The sequence below is a fragment of the Otolemur garnettii genome, unplaced genomic scaffold (assembly GCF_000181295.1).
Source record: "Otolemur garnettii isolate 467f Iridium unplaced genomic scaffold, OtoGar3 scaffold00017, whole genome shotgun sequence".
Lineage (NCBI taxonomy): Eukaryota > Metazoa > Chordata > Mammalia > Primates > Galagidae > Otolemur > Otolemur garnettii.
In genome coordinates this window covers 3019326-3035732 of record NW_003852412.1, presented here as the reverse complement: position 1 = coordinate 3035732, position 16407 = coordinate 3019326, and the positions used below count along the sequence as shown (strand labels likewise).

Here is a 16407-nt window from a genome sequence, read left to right as displayed (position 1 = left end):
CTTCACCTGCTCCACTCTCCTTCCAGTGCTCCTCACCCCCCTCCCCTAGATTACCCACTGGCTGTACTGTCCCATCCAATGATACTCTCCTGTCCTCATCTTACTTTCTCAGATGCAGCCAATATATAGAACCTTTCCTTCTATGAATCTGCGTCTTTCCACTTCTGTAATTCCTCAGCCCTCCTTGACATCCCTATTTAGCATATTTCAGAGGCATTTCAAACTCAACATACTTAAAACAGAATTAATCACATCCTATGTCCTTCCTAAGATCTATTTCTCTCCCAGTCTTGCCTGATGACTTAGTAAGTGCCACGCTCCTCTTGCCTCTTGTGTAGTGGGACTCTGAGGCAGCCCGCCGAGCACCCCGCATACCAGCCTTGCATTCAGCTGTGACCATGTGACTAAGACCTTTCCAAAATGGGTATAAGCCAGTCTTTTCTAGTCAAAAGGATTTCTCCTATCTCTTTCCACCCCTGTCAACCAGAAACAGAGTATCTTTAGGCCATTAAGAATAACAAAACCAGGCCAGGTGCGTAGCCTCATGCCTGTAATCCCAGCACTCTGAGAGGCCGAGGCTGATGAAATCACCTGAACTCAGGAGTTCGAGACCAGCCCGAGCAAGAGCAACACCCTGTCTCTACTAAAAATAGAAAAACTAGCTGGGTGCTGTGGCAGGCACCTGTAGTCCCAGTTACTTGGGAGGCTAAGGTAGGAGGATCATTTGAGTCCAAGAGTTTGAGATTCCTGTGAGCTATGATACCATAGCACTCAACCCCAGGGCAATTGAGTGAGATTCTTTCTCTCCACATAAATAAATAACAAAACTGGAAGACAGAAGCAATGTGGGTCCCTGAATCACCACAGGAAGGAGCTGCCTACTAACCAAATATATTTACTCTGAACAGTTACATGAGCAAGAAATAAAGCCATTAATATTTTTTGGTCTGCTTGTCATAGCAAGCAACATTATCTTAATATGTACTATTTTTATATAGACATTCTCTTAATGGCATTATAAACCTGAAATCTAGAGTGTACAGGAGAGTTTAAACTGTATTTAGGTGCAATATTTACTAAATACCAAGGCTACCTATAAAATAACTATACTTTATGTAAATTGGTTTTCATCTGAATTCTTTCAGACTTATCCACTAAGCTAAGGCAGCTTTTAGGATGAGAAGTCCATTGATAGCTACACAATACTCAAACCTAATGACTTCCAGGTTAATTTTTTAATTTTTAATATTTTTTTAAAGATATGGGATCTTGCTCTGTCAACCAGGCTGGAGTGGCACAACCATAGCTCACCGCAGCCTCAACCTCCTAGGGTGGAGTGTTACTCCTGCCTCAGCCTGCCAAGTAGCTGGGACCACAGGTATGAGCTGTCACACCAGGCTTTTTTTTTTTAAGAGACAAGGATCTCACTATGTTGCCCAGGCTGATCTTGAACTGCCCTCAAGCAGTCCTCCTGCCTCAGCTTCTTGATTGCCAGTTTAATTTTAAATGAAACAATGTTTTCTAGGATTGTGGTTTGTTTTTCCTTTCCCTTGTCAAGTAAAATTCACTCAAAAATGCTTTTAAAATTCTCAGATGTTACTCCAAATTGATTTCCATAGTCCGAAAAAGAAAACTCTTAACTTTTTTTCCCAAGATAGAACATCATGATTCTAACGGTTTCCGAGATTTTAGTTTTATTGTCTACAAAGCTGTTTTCTTATTACGTGCATGTTATACACATATATAGATTCCTCGTTCTTTTGCATTTCAAACAACCCAGGCTCTTGAAAACCGGAACTCTCTTGCTGAGGAAAAGAAGCCTTCAATTTCTGACTGCTAAGGCTGCAACACATATCACAGTTGTGCAATGCAGGACAAGGATTTGGGGCATTCATTTGCATATCAAGAAGCCAGAATTCAAGATCCTGAGGTTCTGTCCCTCACTCCACAGCTTCCTCACTGTGAGCTGCCAGGCACGTTACCAACACATCCATGCCAGACTTACGGGTCTGTATAATGATGAGAGTAATGCCCCTTCCTTCCTCATTAGGGGGCTCAAAGCTCAGTCAATGTTTACACGATGTGTCTAGGCACCTATTTAGCAAGCAGTGGCCCATGAAGACAGAAACCAGTTCTCCCCTCAACCCCTTCCCAAAAGGAATCCAAGCATAGGAAGCTCTGTGTCTACTGTTTAAATGATGGCCCTGGAAAAAAAAGGCACTGGTTATTTTTCCCTTTTAATGCCCCTTCGTGAGTCAAAATTTTAGTTATTGAGGAAAATGTAAAAAATTTCACTCATGAGCATCTTTACATGGCAAAATTATGGACTTTTTTTTTTTTTTTTACTAATAGTGCTCTGTATTTTCTAAATTATCCACACTAACCTGTAATCCTAGCACTCTGGGAGGCTGAGGCAGGTGGATTACTTGACCTCAGGAGTTCAAGACCAGTCTGAGTAAGAGCAAGACCCCATCTCTATTAAAAATAGAAAAGCCAGCAGGGCATAGTGGCAGGTGCCTGTAGTCCCAGGTACTCCAGAGGCTGAGATAAGATGATCACTTGGGCCTAAGAGTTTGAGGCTGCTGTGAACTATGATGATACCACGGCACTCAACCCAAAGCACAGAGATTGTTGCCAAAAAAAAAGAGAGAGAGACAGACAGACAGACAGACAGGCAAACACACATACACATTATCCTACATAGGATCAGGACCACCACAACATCACTAAGGGACAGAAATGTTTCAGTTCCATTGTAATCTCAGAGCACCACTATCATGTATGTGGGTCTGTCACTGACTAAAAAGTTATGTGTCATAGGTCTGTTTCTGCATTCTGCCTCAGTGTCAAGATGGACTTGAGTCTGGGCTTGACCACGTGGCTTGCTTTGGCCAGCAGAGTTAGTAGAAGTGACACCAACAGAGGCTGGCAATGTGCCTGTGTGGGTGCACCTGCTCTTATGCTTCTGCCTTTCGTAGGATACAACACCATGGGGAGCTGCTGGTCTGAGAGAAGACAGGCTCGTAGAGCAGGTCTGGACCCCAACTGCATTGCAGAACCACACCCAGTGGATTCCAGATGAGGCATCAAATCTCGGCTGACTACTGCCACAAGAACAAGAAATATTTGCAGTCTGCCACTGCGATTTTTGTGCTTATATGGTAAGTATCATTGGTCACTGGCTGATATAACCACTGAATGCAAAAAACTTGGGAGCAAAAACTGTCTCCTGGATTGAATTGCAAGGTCTAAAAAAAGCCATAGCATTCTTCATGTGCCCATTTATAAAGGGAGCCTACTCAACCATCATCCCAGTTTGAGAAAATTCATTACCAGAGAGTAATTATTTTCCTCTTTCTTGTTAAATACAGATGCTCCTTGTCTCACAATGGGGTTATGTGCCAATAAACCCATCTTATGTCAAAAATATCATAAGCGAAAAATGTACTTAATAACCAAAAAAACTCATCATAAAGTAACAAAAAGATCCTAAGTTGTACTATAGAAAGGCGAGAACCATCTGTATACAGTTATTTAATTACAGTACAATAAGTCAGAAGAACCATGAGAGACTATGGAGGTCATTCAACAACAGAACTTCTCATTCAAAGTATATTGTGGCTCGGCACCTGTAGCTCAATCCACTAAGGCATAAGCCACATACACCAGAGCTGGCGGGTTCAGGTCCAGCCCAGGCCTGCCAAACCATAATGACAATTGCAACCAAGAAATGGCTGGGCATTGTGGCAGACACCTATAGTCCCAGCTGCTTGGGAGGCTGAGGCAAGAGAATCACTTAAGCCCAGGAATTGGAGGTTGCTGTGAGCTGTAATGCCATGGCACTCTACCCAAGGCAACAGCTCGAGCTTGAAGCTCTGTCTCAAAAAAAAAGAAAAGAAAAGAAAAAGAAAAGAAAGAAAGTATACAGTAAGCCTCTTTCAATATTAAGACTTTTTTTACAACATAAGTTTTTGTATTTACAATTGCTTTCCATTTTATGTGTATATGATTTTTCATCAATACTCTTTTGCTAGCTAGGTGATATGCAATTTTAATTATTATAAATGGTACTGTGCTAAATATAACTAGGATTAATTCTCTATACATAACAACTATTTTAAAGTTTTTAATATGTATTAATTGCCTAGTTTTACTTTACTTTTATAATTAAAGGACTACGAGTCCCAAAGATTGAGTCAGCCCCAGATGCCAACTGAGCAAAAATTTTCCAACCTAGGATTCACTCCCATCAATTCTGGTAGAATTAAGAGTTTACTAAAAACCTTTGGGCTCAGCATAGCGGCTGTGAGCCTAGACTCTGGAGCTATAACGCCTGGGTTCAAATCCTGGCTTTGCTGGTTTTGAGCACCACGACCTTGTACAAGTTACTCAACTTGCCTTGTTCTCAGTGTTTGTATCTGTAGAATGGGGATAAGAGTGTCTCCCTCACGGGCAAGCAGAAATGTGAAGATTCAACAGGTGAGTAAGTGCAATCCCCTAAAAACAGTGTCTGCCATGGTTTTAATATAAGTAATCTTTTAATGTTAGCTCTCTTTAATATTAGACACAAATAAACAGATTACAGATCCTCCTCTCAAAAAGCTAAAAATTTATTGAGACTTACCAGAGATCAATGGGTGGCAAAATTTTCAAACTATAATGTTAGTTTTCCCCTCATAAAATGTTTAAGTAGAATGCTGCCAAACAAAGATTCTTGGATTAAAATAAAGTGAAGCAATGAGAAGGTGATTAACAGACTACATCAGGCACAGGCCTCTGCTGATAAAACCAATTTGATTTAAATTTAGCAACAGAGTATGCTCCAAGGTGAGATCACAAGTGATTATTTACAGTTGCCTAAAACTAGTGGAAATCATGTTTTCTTAAAGATCAGGGATGATATTGTCTTCTCTCTGCTCTAAAACCTGAAACTAGCCCAATACCAGCACAGTACCTGACAGAAAGTAGGAATCCAGTTGATAAGGGTACCGAAGTGATTTTCATGAGCCCAAGTTCCCCATTGACTCCAATCCGCCCTCCCCAGATTCGATTAGTTATGCATAGAATATTAATAGTAGCTACCTATCACTGGGTTAAGTGTTTCCTCAGCTGGGATATCTAACAAGACCAATTAAGAATGTTTTCTCATATTCTAATATAACTTCCAAGGAACTATTTTCAAAAGCTACCTGATGTTCCATGGACTCTTTAAGATTCTTCTCAGGACTATGAATCATTTAAAAAAATTATCTGACCAAAGATTTAGTTACCAAAAATAACTGTATAGGAAACTAACAGAATTGCTAGATATGTTAAGATTATGAAAATGAGAATCAAGTCTGGCTATTTATTTTTAAAGCTAAAGGCCAAATTCCTTACTTCAAGTCCTATATCTGTATCAAGAGCTCTACCCTTCTATAAGCTTTAAGGAAATGCTTTAGCAAAAAGGGAAAGAACAATTGCTGCCCCTATTAAAAATAGTTCAATCCAAGTATGTAAATGTCCTAAGTGAAATTAATAAACAAGGGAGAGTCTTTTTACCTTTAAGATTTCATTTTCCTAACTATAAGAGTTAGAATAAATAATCTTTAGGTTCTCCCACTTAAAAAAGAAAATAGTCTGCATCAATAAAGCGAAGCAAAGAAAAACATCCTAATAAGCATTAGAAGAATGTCAGTAAAACACAATTGAAAACATTTGCCTTAAACTCAGTGAAGTACAGCAATTTTCTTATTAATTTCTTCTCTTTGGCCGCCTTCTGTCCCAGAAGTGCACCACTCTGGGTCAAATGTGACCCTATTGATCACGTCAGAGGCATTTCTATTCCCAAAAATTTCATCTCCAGAAAGTCAAAATCCATCATTCTCCCCACCCAAAAAAAATGTGAGTAATTCAACTTATTTTCCAGACCATATTTGAACTGGCAGACGAGACTGTCATATGGAAAGAAAACTTTGTTTGGGGGTTTAAAAAAAATAAAATACCCTGAAAATAAATCTAGAGGAAAAAGCACTCAGAAGCTTTTGAAAAATCTAACTTACCTTTAATGACTTAAATAACATAAACGTTTAAATGTTGAATTTTTTTTTTAAAGCCATGCTTTAACTTATCTTAATTTGGCCATTATGCAAATCAACAAAAATAATCTGTAGGCTTTCTAGATTTGAAAATGGTGAGAATGTAAAATAATACAATTTTATAAAACAGTTTAGCAGTTTTAAACTTTAAGTAATTGACAAATAATTGTACATATTCATGGGGTACAAAGTGATGTTTTTTTTTTTTTTTTTTTGAGACAGAGCCTCAAGCTATCCCCCTGGGTAGAGTGCCATAGCATCACGCTCACAGCAACCTCCAACTCCTGGGCTCAAGCGAGTCTCCTGCCTCAGCCTCCTAAGTAGCTGGGACTACAGGCACCGGCCACAACGCCTGGCCATTTTTTGGTTGCAGCCATCATTGTTGTTTGGCAGGCCCAGGCTGGGGATTCGAACCCGCCACCTTAGGTGTATGTGGCTGGTGCCTTAGCCGCTTGAGCCACAGGCGCCGAGCCCAAAGTGATGTTTTCATAATACAGCAATCAGATCAGGGTAATTAGCATATCCATCATCCACCATTTATTGTTTCTTTGTGTTGGGAACATTCAATTCCCTTGTAGCTATTTGAGATTATATGTCATTGGTAACTATAGTCACCCTACAATGGTATGGAACACTGGCTACTGATACACTCATAGCCTGTATGAATCTTAAAAACATCACTGGATGGTTTCATTAATATGAATTATTAAGAAGATATGTTTAATCTAAAGTGACTGAAAATAGACCTATGGTTACTGGGGCCACGGATTAGCTGTAGGAGTAGGGGTGGAGGGTGGGCTGACTAGGAAGAGACCAGGGAACCTTTTATATCTCGATTGTAGGGGAAGTTAAACTGGGGTATAAATTTGCCAAAATCCATCCACATATGTACCCTTAGAACAGGGACAATTTATTGTATATCAATTATGTTTTAGTAAAGTCTACTAACAAAACCCTCAGTTTAAGTGGATGTGATTTTACCACATGGCCTGCACAGAGGCAGCTGCATTCTCAGGCCAGCTGATTTCCACACACGGAACTCTCCAGCCATCCAGGACCCTAGTAAGAGAAAAGCAATTCCTTGTCTTACACCAGCCGCCCTCCACTCACCAGTCAGGGCTCCTCCCAGACTCCCTCGCCGCAGCTGTCTCCCATCCTCACTCAGCTGTCTTTTATACTTCAGCGATTTTCCGGGGCCAGAAGCCACATCTGGGTTGCTGCATTTCCGAAATGGCATGGGTGGAGGGGACAGTATGTGGTCGAGCTGCCGAGAGAAGAGGAATGGCATCATTTGCAGGGACAGGAAACACAGCCCAGAAGGAAATACCAACCACTGGCACTTTCCTCCTCTCTTTCCCTTCTCTAAACCCCTTTCTCCCAAACGGTTTTTAATTTAGCTAGATTAAAGAATTGAGGATTCCACTATCATGTTTTCCATCTGAAATGGTCTAGCTTGCTGAAAATCTCAATAGTGGTGTTTTTCAAGCCATGGGTCACAATACACTGGTAGGTCAGGAGATCAAGTCGGATAGACTATGAATAGTATTTTTTAATGCAATAGAAGAGAAACTATCAGAGTCCAATGAACAAAGTATGGTTTCGTGAAATTTTTGATTCAGTTTTATGTGCGTATGTCCTGGGTCACTATATAAAACATGTTTCTGTGGACTATGGTTCCCTCCCCCAAATTGAAGAATATCACTCTAGAGAGAAGCCAATAGATCACTTCTCTAGTTGGTCACAAAAGAAAACTCACAGATTGCCCACAAATATAGCTACAGAAGGGAAATTTCTAAGCACCATAGCCCTCAATGGAAATCAATACCTTCCTACAATACTTTATAGCTTTTTAAAAGAAAACCTGTCACAAGAACCAGAGAAACCAAAGTCACTTCAAGAGGCAGCTTTCTATAAAAAGAATCCCTTGTGTCACACCACTTATTTCAAGATCTGCTCTGCTTTTATAAGAAAGCTTCTTACGCTTGCATAGCGTCATACCTTCCAAAACATTCACCTGCAGGTAGTACATATCAACGTGTGTGTGTGTAGACGGTTAAGGCCAAAATATTCACATGCATATACATATGTCCATATAGCTACTAAGGACCAAAAAAAGTAAAAACATACCCAGATACCCACGAAAATCCCAACTGCCACATAAAAGATCCAACTTCGTAGAAATTTAAGAAAGAACAAAAAAATGTAACATTGCTCAAAGTCAGGCATTTTAAGGGCTGTTTTACTGAGACTTGTTTCCATGAAGAAAAGAGGTAGACAACTGGTTATACCTGTTTAAATTTTTCTTTTCAAATTAAGACGACCACAGATGTATTTTTAAGAAAAGGAAATTGGGCATGTAGGTCATCCACGTATCATCTATTCATGGCAGCATATTCAAAATAATGACATACATAGAAATGTGACCCTGCTTATGAGTAACCCCCTCTAAGTTAGTTGATGGAACAGACCTCATTGGTGCAGCCATTAAGAGATGTCAATTTACCAAACTCAACTGTATTTATTAGGAACACCAAATAGCTGGGTTTCAAGCACTTTTCTATGAGTACCATCTCAAATGCACTGCCAGTCAGCACCTTAAGGAGAGACCCTTGAAGAACCAGCTGCCATCCACTCTAGGATCAAGGCCAAGTCAATAGGGAAAGGGATTCCTGAGTGCACATAATAAGAAAAAAAAAGTCCTTTCAACTAAGAAGTTGTACTGATAACAAGATACTTGCTGAGACTGCTATGCATTACGTCAGTGTCCTAGCTAGGAAGGGCTTAAAGGAGAAGTTTCTGTCTAGCCTCAGACACTGTCCCTTCAGCCTCACGGACAATGAATTGTAAGCAAGGAAATATGCATAGTTACACAGTGGCTACCAGGACACGCAGAATCCGGTCACTGGTCCATCTGTAGTCAGATTACACAATGTAGAGGTTATTTTTCCCTCCTTCTTGGCTCCATCGTATGCCCTTACCCCATTTTTTTCCCTTTTCCTGCCAATTTCATTTTAGTTTGGAATTTTTTAGGAAAAAATTTTCAACCACAGAAAAGTTGCATGAATAACACAACGATGACCCATATTCCCTTTACCAACGCTGAGTTAACCTTTTCCCACACTGCTTTAGCTCTCTCTACACACATACGCATGCACACAAGAGTGTCAGCTGTAAATAGTATTTTTGCCTCCAAGTACATCGACATGCCTATAAGAACAGGGATATTCTCTTAAGTTCTCCTACCCTATATCCTAGGTATTCTCATATGGTGTCTCAAATCTTTTGTGATCAAGGTGAAGTACACATACTAGGGAAAAATATAAAATGAGGTTACAACATACAGACCTTCATTAAAATTCTGTTCTTTTATAGGGGAAAACTGCAGCCACAAGGTGGCAATATGCCACAGACATTCAACAACATATCCCACAATAGCTATTAGTCCTAGCAAATCCACCAGGCATGAGTGGCTACCCCTCAAAGCAACCAACCAAGCGAGTTAGGGTCCCTCCTACTTAGTTATTTCCTCTTAATTACCAGTGGCAGCTGCATAAAATACAAATATTTATTGTTTAAGGTTCATCAGCTTCTACTACTTATTTTTCACCTGAAGTTAAATTTTTCAGCTTGTAGGATTACAATTAATTACTCTGGGGGAAGAATGTTAGTTATATCACAAATTAACAGAGAATAGAAAAATAAGCAGAAGAAAGAAGATGATTCCTAAATAGGACTTATATGATTTTTTTTACGTATTTCTGAAAAAGCCAGAAAGGACATGAAGCAAATGTGAAAGAAAGGAGGAAATCAAGGAGAAAATGTAGGAAAAGGAAAAAAGTCTATTTCGCCACGTATCAAATATATACAGCCACAAGCTATTAGTCCTTGTGCCAGAGGTTTTCATCAGAACCACAGCCCCAAGAGAAGAGTATTAAGACTGGGCAAATTGAGGCAGAGAACTGTGAGGGCTGCAAACGTTCCAGCACAATATAGTAGAAAAACCTATAAGCATCGTGCAGTGTTCCAAGATCCCATTTCCTTCTTCAGATCAAATCACACTCCCACCAGGGCTCGCTCTGTAATGGATCATTTTTCCAAATTTGCTCTCTTGTCAGTGGCCTTACTATTCTTTCCACAATTAGTCAAACTTTCTCAAAATGGTGCACGGCAGCCCTGCGATTTTTCATTGTTTGTCCTGATTTGAACACGTGTGACCCCTTTAAAAACATTTCATCACACCCTAGAGCTTACTACGGTAGACATCAAACATGTCACTTTGGACTTTGTCCTTTAAATGATTTCAATTTAATGTTTTCCAACCTTTCCCTCCTCCCCAAGTCTTCATACCATGAGGAGTTTAAGTAAAGACAGAGGTTGTCTTGGAACTTTCACTGATGGTGAAGGTCATTACTAAGCCTTGGCTTTACTATATTTGCTTTGTACAATTCTAATTTCCCTCACTGAGGAGACAGTGGACTCCCAGAGGGGCCGAGCCTACTCCCCGTCACCCAGCATGCTGCTAGCCGCAGAGTATCCTGGATTGAAACATACTCTTCAGAAATACCCCCTATAGCAAAATATTCATTTAAGGTGACTGGACGTGATAAAAACTTCCTATGTTAGTTCTGACAGCTCCCTGTGGTTCCTAGAGGAGCCACAGAAGAGTTTAAAAGGTGCATGTGGCTATTATTGAATTTACAGGTGAGACAGAGAGGGGCATAGCAGACCCCCCCACATGAGAAGGATGTGCACGTGCTCTTACCAGCACATACATGAAACATGTGGATGTCTTAAAGGACCAAAGGTGTATCACCTAAGTAAGTCTGAGGCAGATTTGGAGGAAGGTTTCCAAAATCATCAGTCCCCTAGATCACCAGAATTCCACACCTGTATTCTCCACACTTATTATCCTTGCCACTGCATGCTGTTTTACAGTTATCAGACTGAGAGAAACAGAAGAACGCACCACAGTTATTGTGTGGCTTCTGCCAAATCCATGAAGGTGAATTAAAAGGATATAGTTAATAACAATGTATTATATTCTAGAAAATTACTATGAAAGTAAGATTTTAAGTGTTCTCACCACAAAAAGTAATTAGCATGTTAATTAGCTCGATCTAGCCACTCCATTAAATATACATATTTCAAGGCATCATATTATATGTGATATATATATAATTTTGTCAATTAAAAATGTATCTCATAAAGTATAAGGCAAATTATGAGGCTCAGTCAAATCTTGTTTAGTGTCTCTGCCATCACTGTCACCACTAATGTCTCCAAACACGAACCACGGGTTTTTCTATGGTTACAGTCAAATATGTATATCATCTGTCTTTCTCTAAAAAGGCACATTCTATCAGCAACACTAAATTTGTAACCTTCTTAACAGTTTCCTCCAAACTCATCTGTCATGTGCATGCATGTTAGTTCTCTAATTCATAATTTCTAAATATTAACAATGATCATATGAACAGAAAGAGAAGGAGTTTTCTAATTTCAGTAAATGGCAACTCCTTTTTTCCAGCTATTCAGGTCACGAACCTTACAGGCAACCTGAACTTCTCTTTCTCACCCCATATCCAACTAGCAAATCATCTAGCTTAACCTCCCAGATACATCCAAGAATCCAATCACTGCACCACTTCTAGCACCACCACACTTGTCCCTACCATCCCTAGCTCTCTTGCAATAGCCTACCCAAAAGGTCTCTGTCCTTCCACCCTAGTATCAGCACTGCAGCCAGTGATCCTTCTAAAAAGAAGCCTGACTGCCCGAGTGCTCCCCTAGAGTCCTCCATGGCTTCTCCCCCTCTCAGAACAAAAATCAACATCTTGACCACAGCTTACAAGATCTACCTCTACTCCTACCTCCTGACCCCAGCTGCTACCACACCCCCAATCCACTTCGGTCTTTCATGGGACCTTGGATGCCCCAGGCATCTTCCCACCCAGGACCTCACATTCACCTTTTCTTCTACCTGTGACACTCTCTGGGTATTAGCTACCCAGTCCCCTCTGTCCTCCTGGTTTCTATTCCAAAGTCACTCCCAGGAAGCTCTGTGACTGTTTCTGCAAAATAGCACAACCACCACTTACTTCCATTTCTGTAATTTTTCTCTGTGGCATCGGTGAGATTTTAGGTACTTGTCTCCTGCTGTTATTCCTCTGCTACAATGTAAGTTACAAGAAATTATGCAGTAGCCTGTTTTGCTCAATGTTCTACCTCTAGAACAGTGCTGACGACACAAAGGAGCCCTTTAAATATTTGTGCAAAGAACAAATGAATTACAAATCTCCAGTATTTAGTTAAAAGTATAACAGGAAAAAACAGAGAACATAGACCATAAAGGGCTTTTATTGTTGAAAAATAGAATAAAATGATAATGTTTCTCAAGGTGAAACACTAAAGTGAGTTTCTAGTATTTTCATAAAACTAAATACACTATTTTGTATATGAAAAAGACCCTCAGTTATGGCAAATCATATCTTTTCAAAGAATCGTTTCTGTATACCAAACTAACATGCTAATTTTTGAATGCAGTGATCTCTGAAGGTGATTCCTAATAATGAATTATTCGACTTTTTCACTGTATCCCTGCTAGCGCATTCACCTGCCCATCAATCCAACCTTTCCCCTACCCCATTCCTGTCTGCTGTAATTCCGAATTCATTCCCAAGCTGTGGCACATGCATTTTAAAGACCCATCCAGAATGCATGTGCCCTAAGGCCAAAGTTCATTAGTTCAAAGTGATCACCAATGTCTTCTGCATACATTAACAGAGAGAGCTCACCGGTAAAGTCCTTCTTATGCTTCAAAAAGAGACTGATTAGTAACACAGATTATGAAGACATTGTTCAGTTATTCTGTTTCTTGATATTAAATACTCTAAAAAATACATGAATAATCATAGAATGGGACAGACTATTCATAATCCAATTAACTGCTATCCTTCCCTCATCCTCACTTTCCAATGAAGAATCAAACTGGCAACCTGAAATGACTATATTTCAAAATCAGATTTTAGTTACTTTTAAACCAAAGCCTAAAATCAATATTTTAAAAATTGACAGAATAGGCTTCTACAGTTAAGACAGTCATTATTAGATTCAAACTAATTCCAGAGTGGTTAAGAGCTAAGACCTCAGACTAGAGCCAACTTACCATCCTAATTAAGATACTTAACTATTTCTGTGCCTGTTTCCTCATCCACAAAATGTCGATAACAAAAGCATCGATTCCCAAGGCGGTGGTGAGGACTGCATGTTCACATATGTAAAGCATGTAAAACAGCGCGCTGTAAACGTCGCTGTGGTTATATTACCTCTTCCCATGTGTGAAGTCACCTCATTTGTCACCTAGGCAAATATCTCTGCGTGCATATGATCATTAATGTTTTGCGAGGAGATTAAACTGATTACAACTTTACCGAGGTTTGGGTTGTTTTTATAGCTAAAGTAAGAATTTAATCAAAACTACTTTAAAATCATTTCAGACTGTAATGCACGGAGCCTTTGTCCAGACTGTAATGCACAGAGCCCCACTGCCCATATCATGGGCATTTTCGGCAGGAAGCAGAGCAGCACAGGAGCTGAGGAGCCAACCCCCATCTGAACTGTTAGCAGCAGAATCCCAAGGCCAGGCTCTGGGCAAGCTACTTCCCTCTGAAGTTGGACCTCAGAAGGGGAGAGAATGCAGAGAGACAATGCAGGAAGGGGCTCGTGCAGCCATGCACTCAACAGCCACTCATATTGTTAACTGTCACCACCATCCTAGGCTCAACCCGTCTCCCCTTCCTAGCCTGGTAACTGTTACAGCCTGCCATTCTCTACTTACCTGGCCCCTCTGAGCGGCACCTCTCTGAACCTCTTACCTCCTCTCTATACCACTCAAAGAATATAAAAAAGAAAAATAAGCATCACTCTCTGCACCGCCTAAGGCGTATGTATGCAAGGCAGCTTCTCCGGCCTCCTAACATCTAACTATAGATTGAGTCAGATCACTGAGAGCACTACAATGTCAGACCACAGTGCACTGGGGCCCATTTAATTGATTTTGCTGACCCTCATTTTGGATTATGCCATCCAGAATGCTTTCTTCCCTTTAATGATAATGTCAGAAATGGCCCTATAAATCCTGCCACTCTGTTCCACAAATGTGCAAGGAAGTGGTGCCTATATTACACAGTGCCCTCCTTATCAAGACTTGTCTCTTTTTACAGATTTATATTAAGCAACTACGTGCCTGGCATCACTCTGGGCTTAGCAGTGGGCAAAATGGCAAAGAACAAAACAGATGAAAATCCCTGCCCACGGGAAGCTTCACTCACACGTTGGCGAGAGAGACACCTGAGGCATAGTTTTTCAGTTCACTTCACTGGAACTAGTAGTACTTCTGCTGGGTTATGTATTGTCTGCTTTCATCCTGGGAACCCCATGAACCACATAACCAGTCGTGTTTCTCTACTTCAATCAGCAGAAATCCCCAGGCAAAGTTTGCAGCCCATCACTGGCAAGCGTGGCAAGTCCCGTTCTAATAAACCTCATGGACCCATCTGTTGTACTATCCTTTGTCCAGACTTCACCTTACCCTCCACAACCGCACTTCTCAAATTGTGGGGATTTTTTGCCCCCCACCCAGGCCCCAGGGGACAGGTGGCAATGTGTAGAACCATTTATGTTTGTTACAACTTGGGACGGGGAGTTGCTGCTAGTGCCTACTGGTTAGAGGCCAGTGCATAGAATAGCATCCACACAGGGATTTAGTTCTCCAGCCCAAAGGTTAGTGACACCGCTGGTAAGAACCCTGGCTTTGCGCTTACTTTCCTTTTTACCTATCTTCACCTGTTTCTAAGTTACTCCCCTTGCTGAGCTATGTGTTGCTCTTTTGAGAACAAGGAGAGGGACAGAGGAAGAGCAGAGACAGAATCTTAGCAAAAATCGTTTGTGTCAACAAGAGTTCGTAAGCAAAGAATTTCCTGAGCAACATTAATTTGACCAAACTATTTAGCCATTTATCACAATTTGTTTTCTCAATGAAACACCCATGTTGTGATAAAAAAAAAAAAAAATGCACCAGTAGAATGTGTTTAAGCCGGAAGATGTACTAGATACCAATATCACTTTCCATCTTCGGTTTTGTAATGAATTCTTTGAATCAAACTTCAATTAGCAGTATAAAAAGTGTTTCAGAAACATCCTAAGATACATTATTAGATCAAACTCCAGTGGCATTCACCTAAACACAGCTGTACCACTAGATCCATTTCTTAAGAGAATTGATTTTCTTTGTTCTCTTCTAAGGGAAATATGTAAATTAGCACTTTGATACCACTATCTCACTTTTGTCTGTCAACTCAACTTCAAGAAAGCCAATTCCTTTGCTTATAAACATCTTCACACACACTCACGAACACACACATCCACCACCAGCAATACAATATCATCACAGCCCCAAGGACAGAGCACCACACAGCACACGTTTAATTGCAACTGCCTGTGATATGCACACCAAGCAATCAATTCCATAATCTAAAGATATAAAACAATAAAGCTAATATTACTTCATGGTTTTTAAAAACATAACATTTATGTGTATAGTTTTCAATGAATCACTTCTCAAAATTTAGAAACAATGACACTGGGAAAACACAGGGAATAGACTAATTTGTGCATATGTGCATATGTTTTCCTGTCTCTTTAATATTCTAGATGTTTCCCTGACCTTTATTTAGGGATCTGATCTGTGCCTGAAGTTGTTTACTTATCTCAAGTCATCAAATCCCCTGATACCATCGTGTCCCCATCAGCAACTAAAGATTCCGACTATGGTTAACAAGCAGGAAGAAAACAGATTCCTCCCCAGTCATCTTCCCTCCATTTAAATCCAGAAAAGAATATTCCCACAAAATACCACCAAACCTTACATCACATGTCTGCTTTTCCCTCTAGCAGAGAGCAGACCACACTCAGGCAACATTATTATTACTGTTTTACCAATCAGGAAAAGATTCAGTAATATTAATCCTTCAAAGTTAATCAGCTCATTAGAAAGTACCACAAGGAATCACCCCAGAGATTCCTAACTCCAAAGCCCACTTTCGTTTCACTGTTCCAAACTATCTCTGAAAAGGGACATGGTGGTGAAGCCTGTGAAGCCCTCAAAAGTTAACCTTAAGGTCCTCTGATTCTTTTTTTGGAGTTTTTGGTTGGGGCTGGGTTTGAACCTGCCACCTCTGGCATATGGGGCAGGCGCCCTACTCCTTTGAGCCACAGGCACCACCAGTCCCCTGATTCTTCTTTTTTTTTTTTTTTTTTTTTGAGACAGAGC

At 40.3% G+C, this 16407-nt stretch overlaps 1 protein-coding gene across 1 annotated transcript in view; it reads right to left on the bottom strand.

Annotated features, from left to right (window-relative positions):
* Positions 1 to 16407, bottom strand: part of LOC111723920 (microtubule-associated serine/threonine-protein kinase 4-like) — a 175316-nt gene that overhangs the window by 24651 nt on the left and 134258 nt on the right. The window contains exon 2 of the mRNA XM_023510857.1: positions 7188 to 7341. Coding sequence (XP_023366625.1) covers positions 7188 to 7341 — 154 coding nt within the window. The remainder of the gene's footprint in view (positions 1 to 7187; positions 7342 to 16407) is intronic.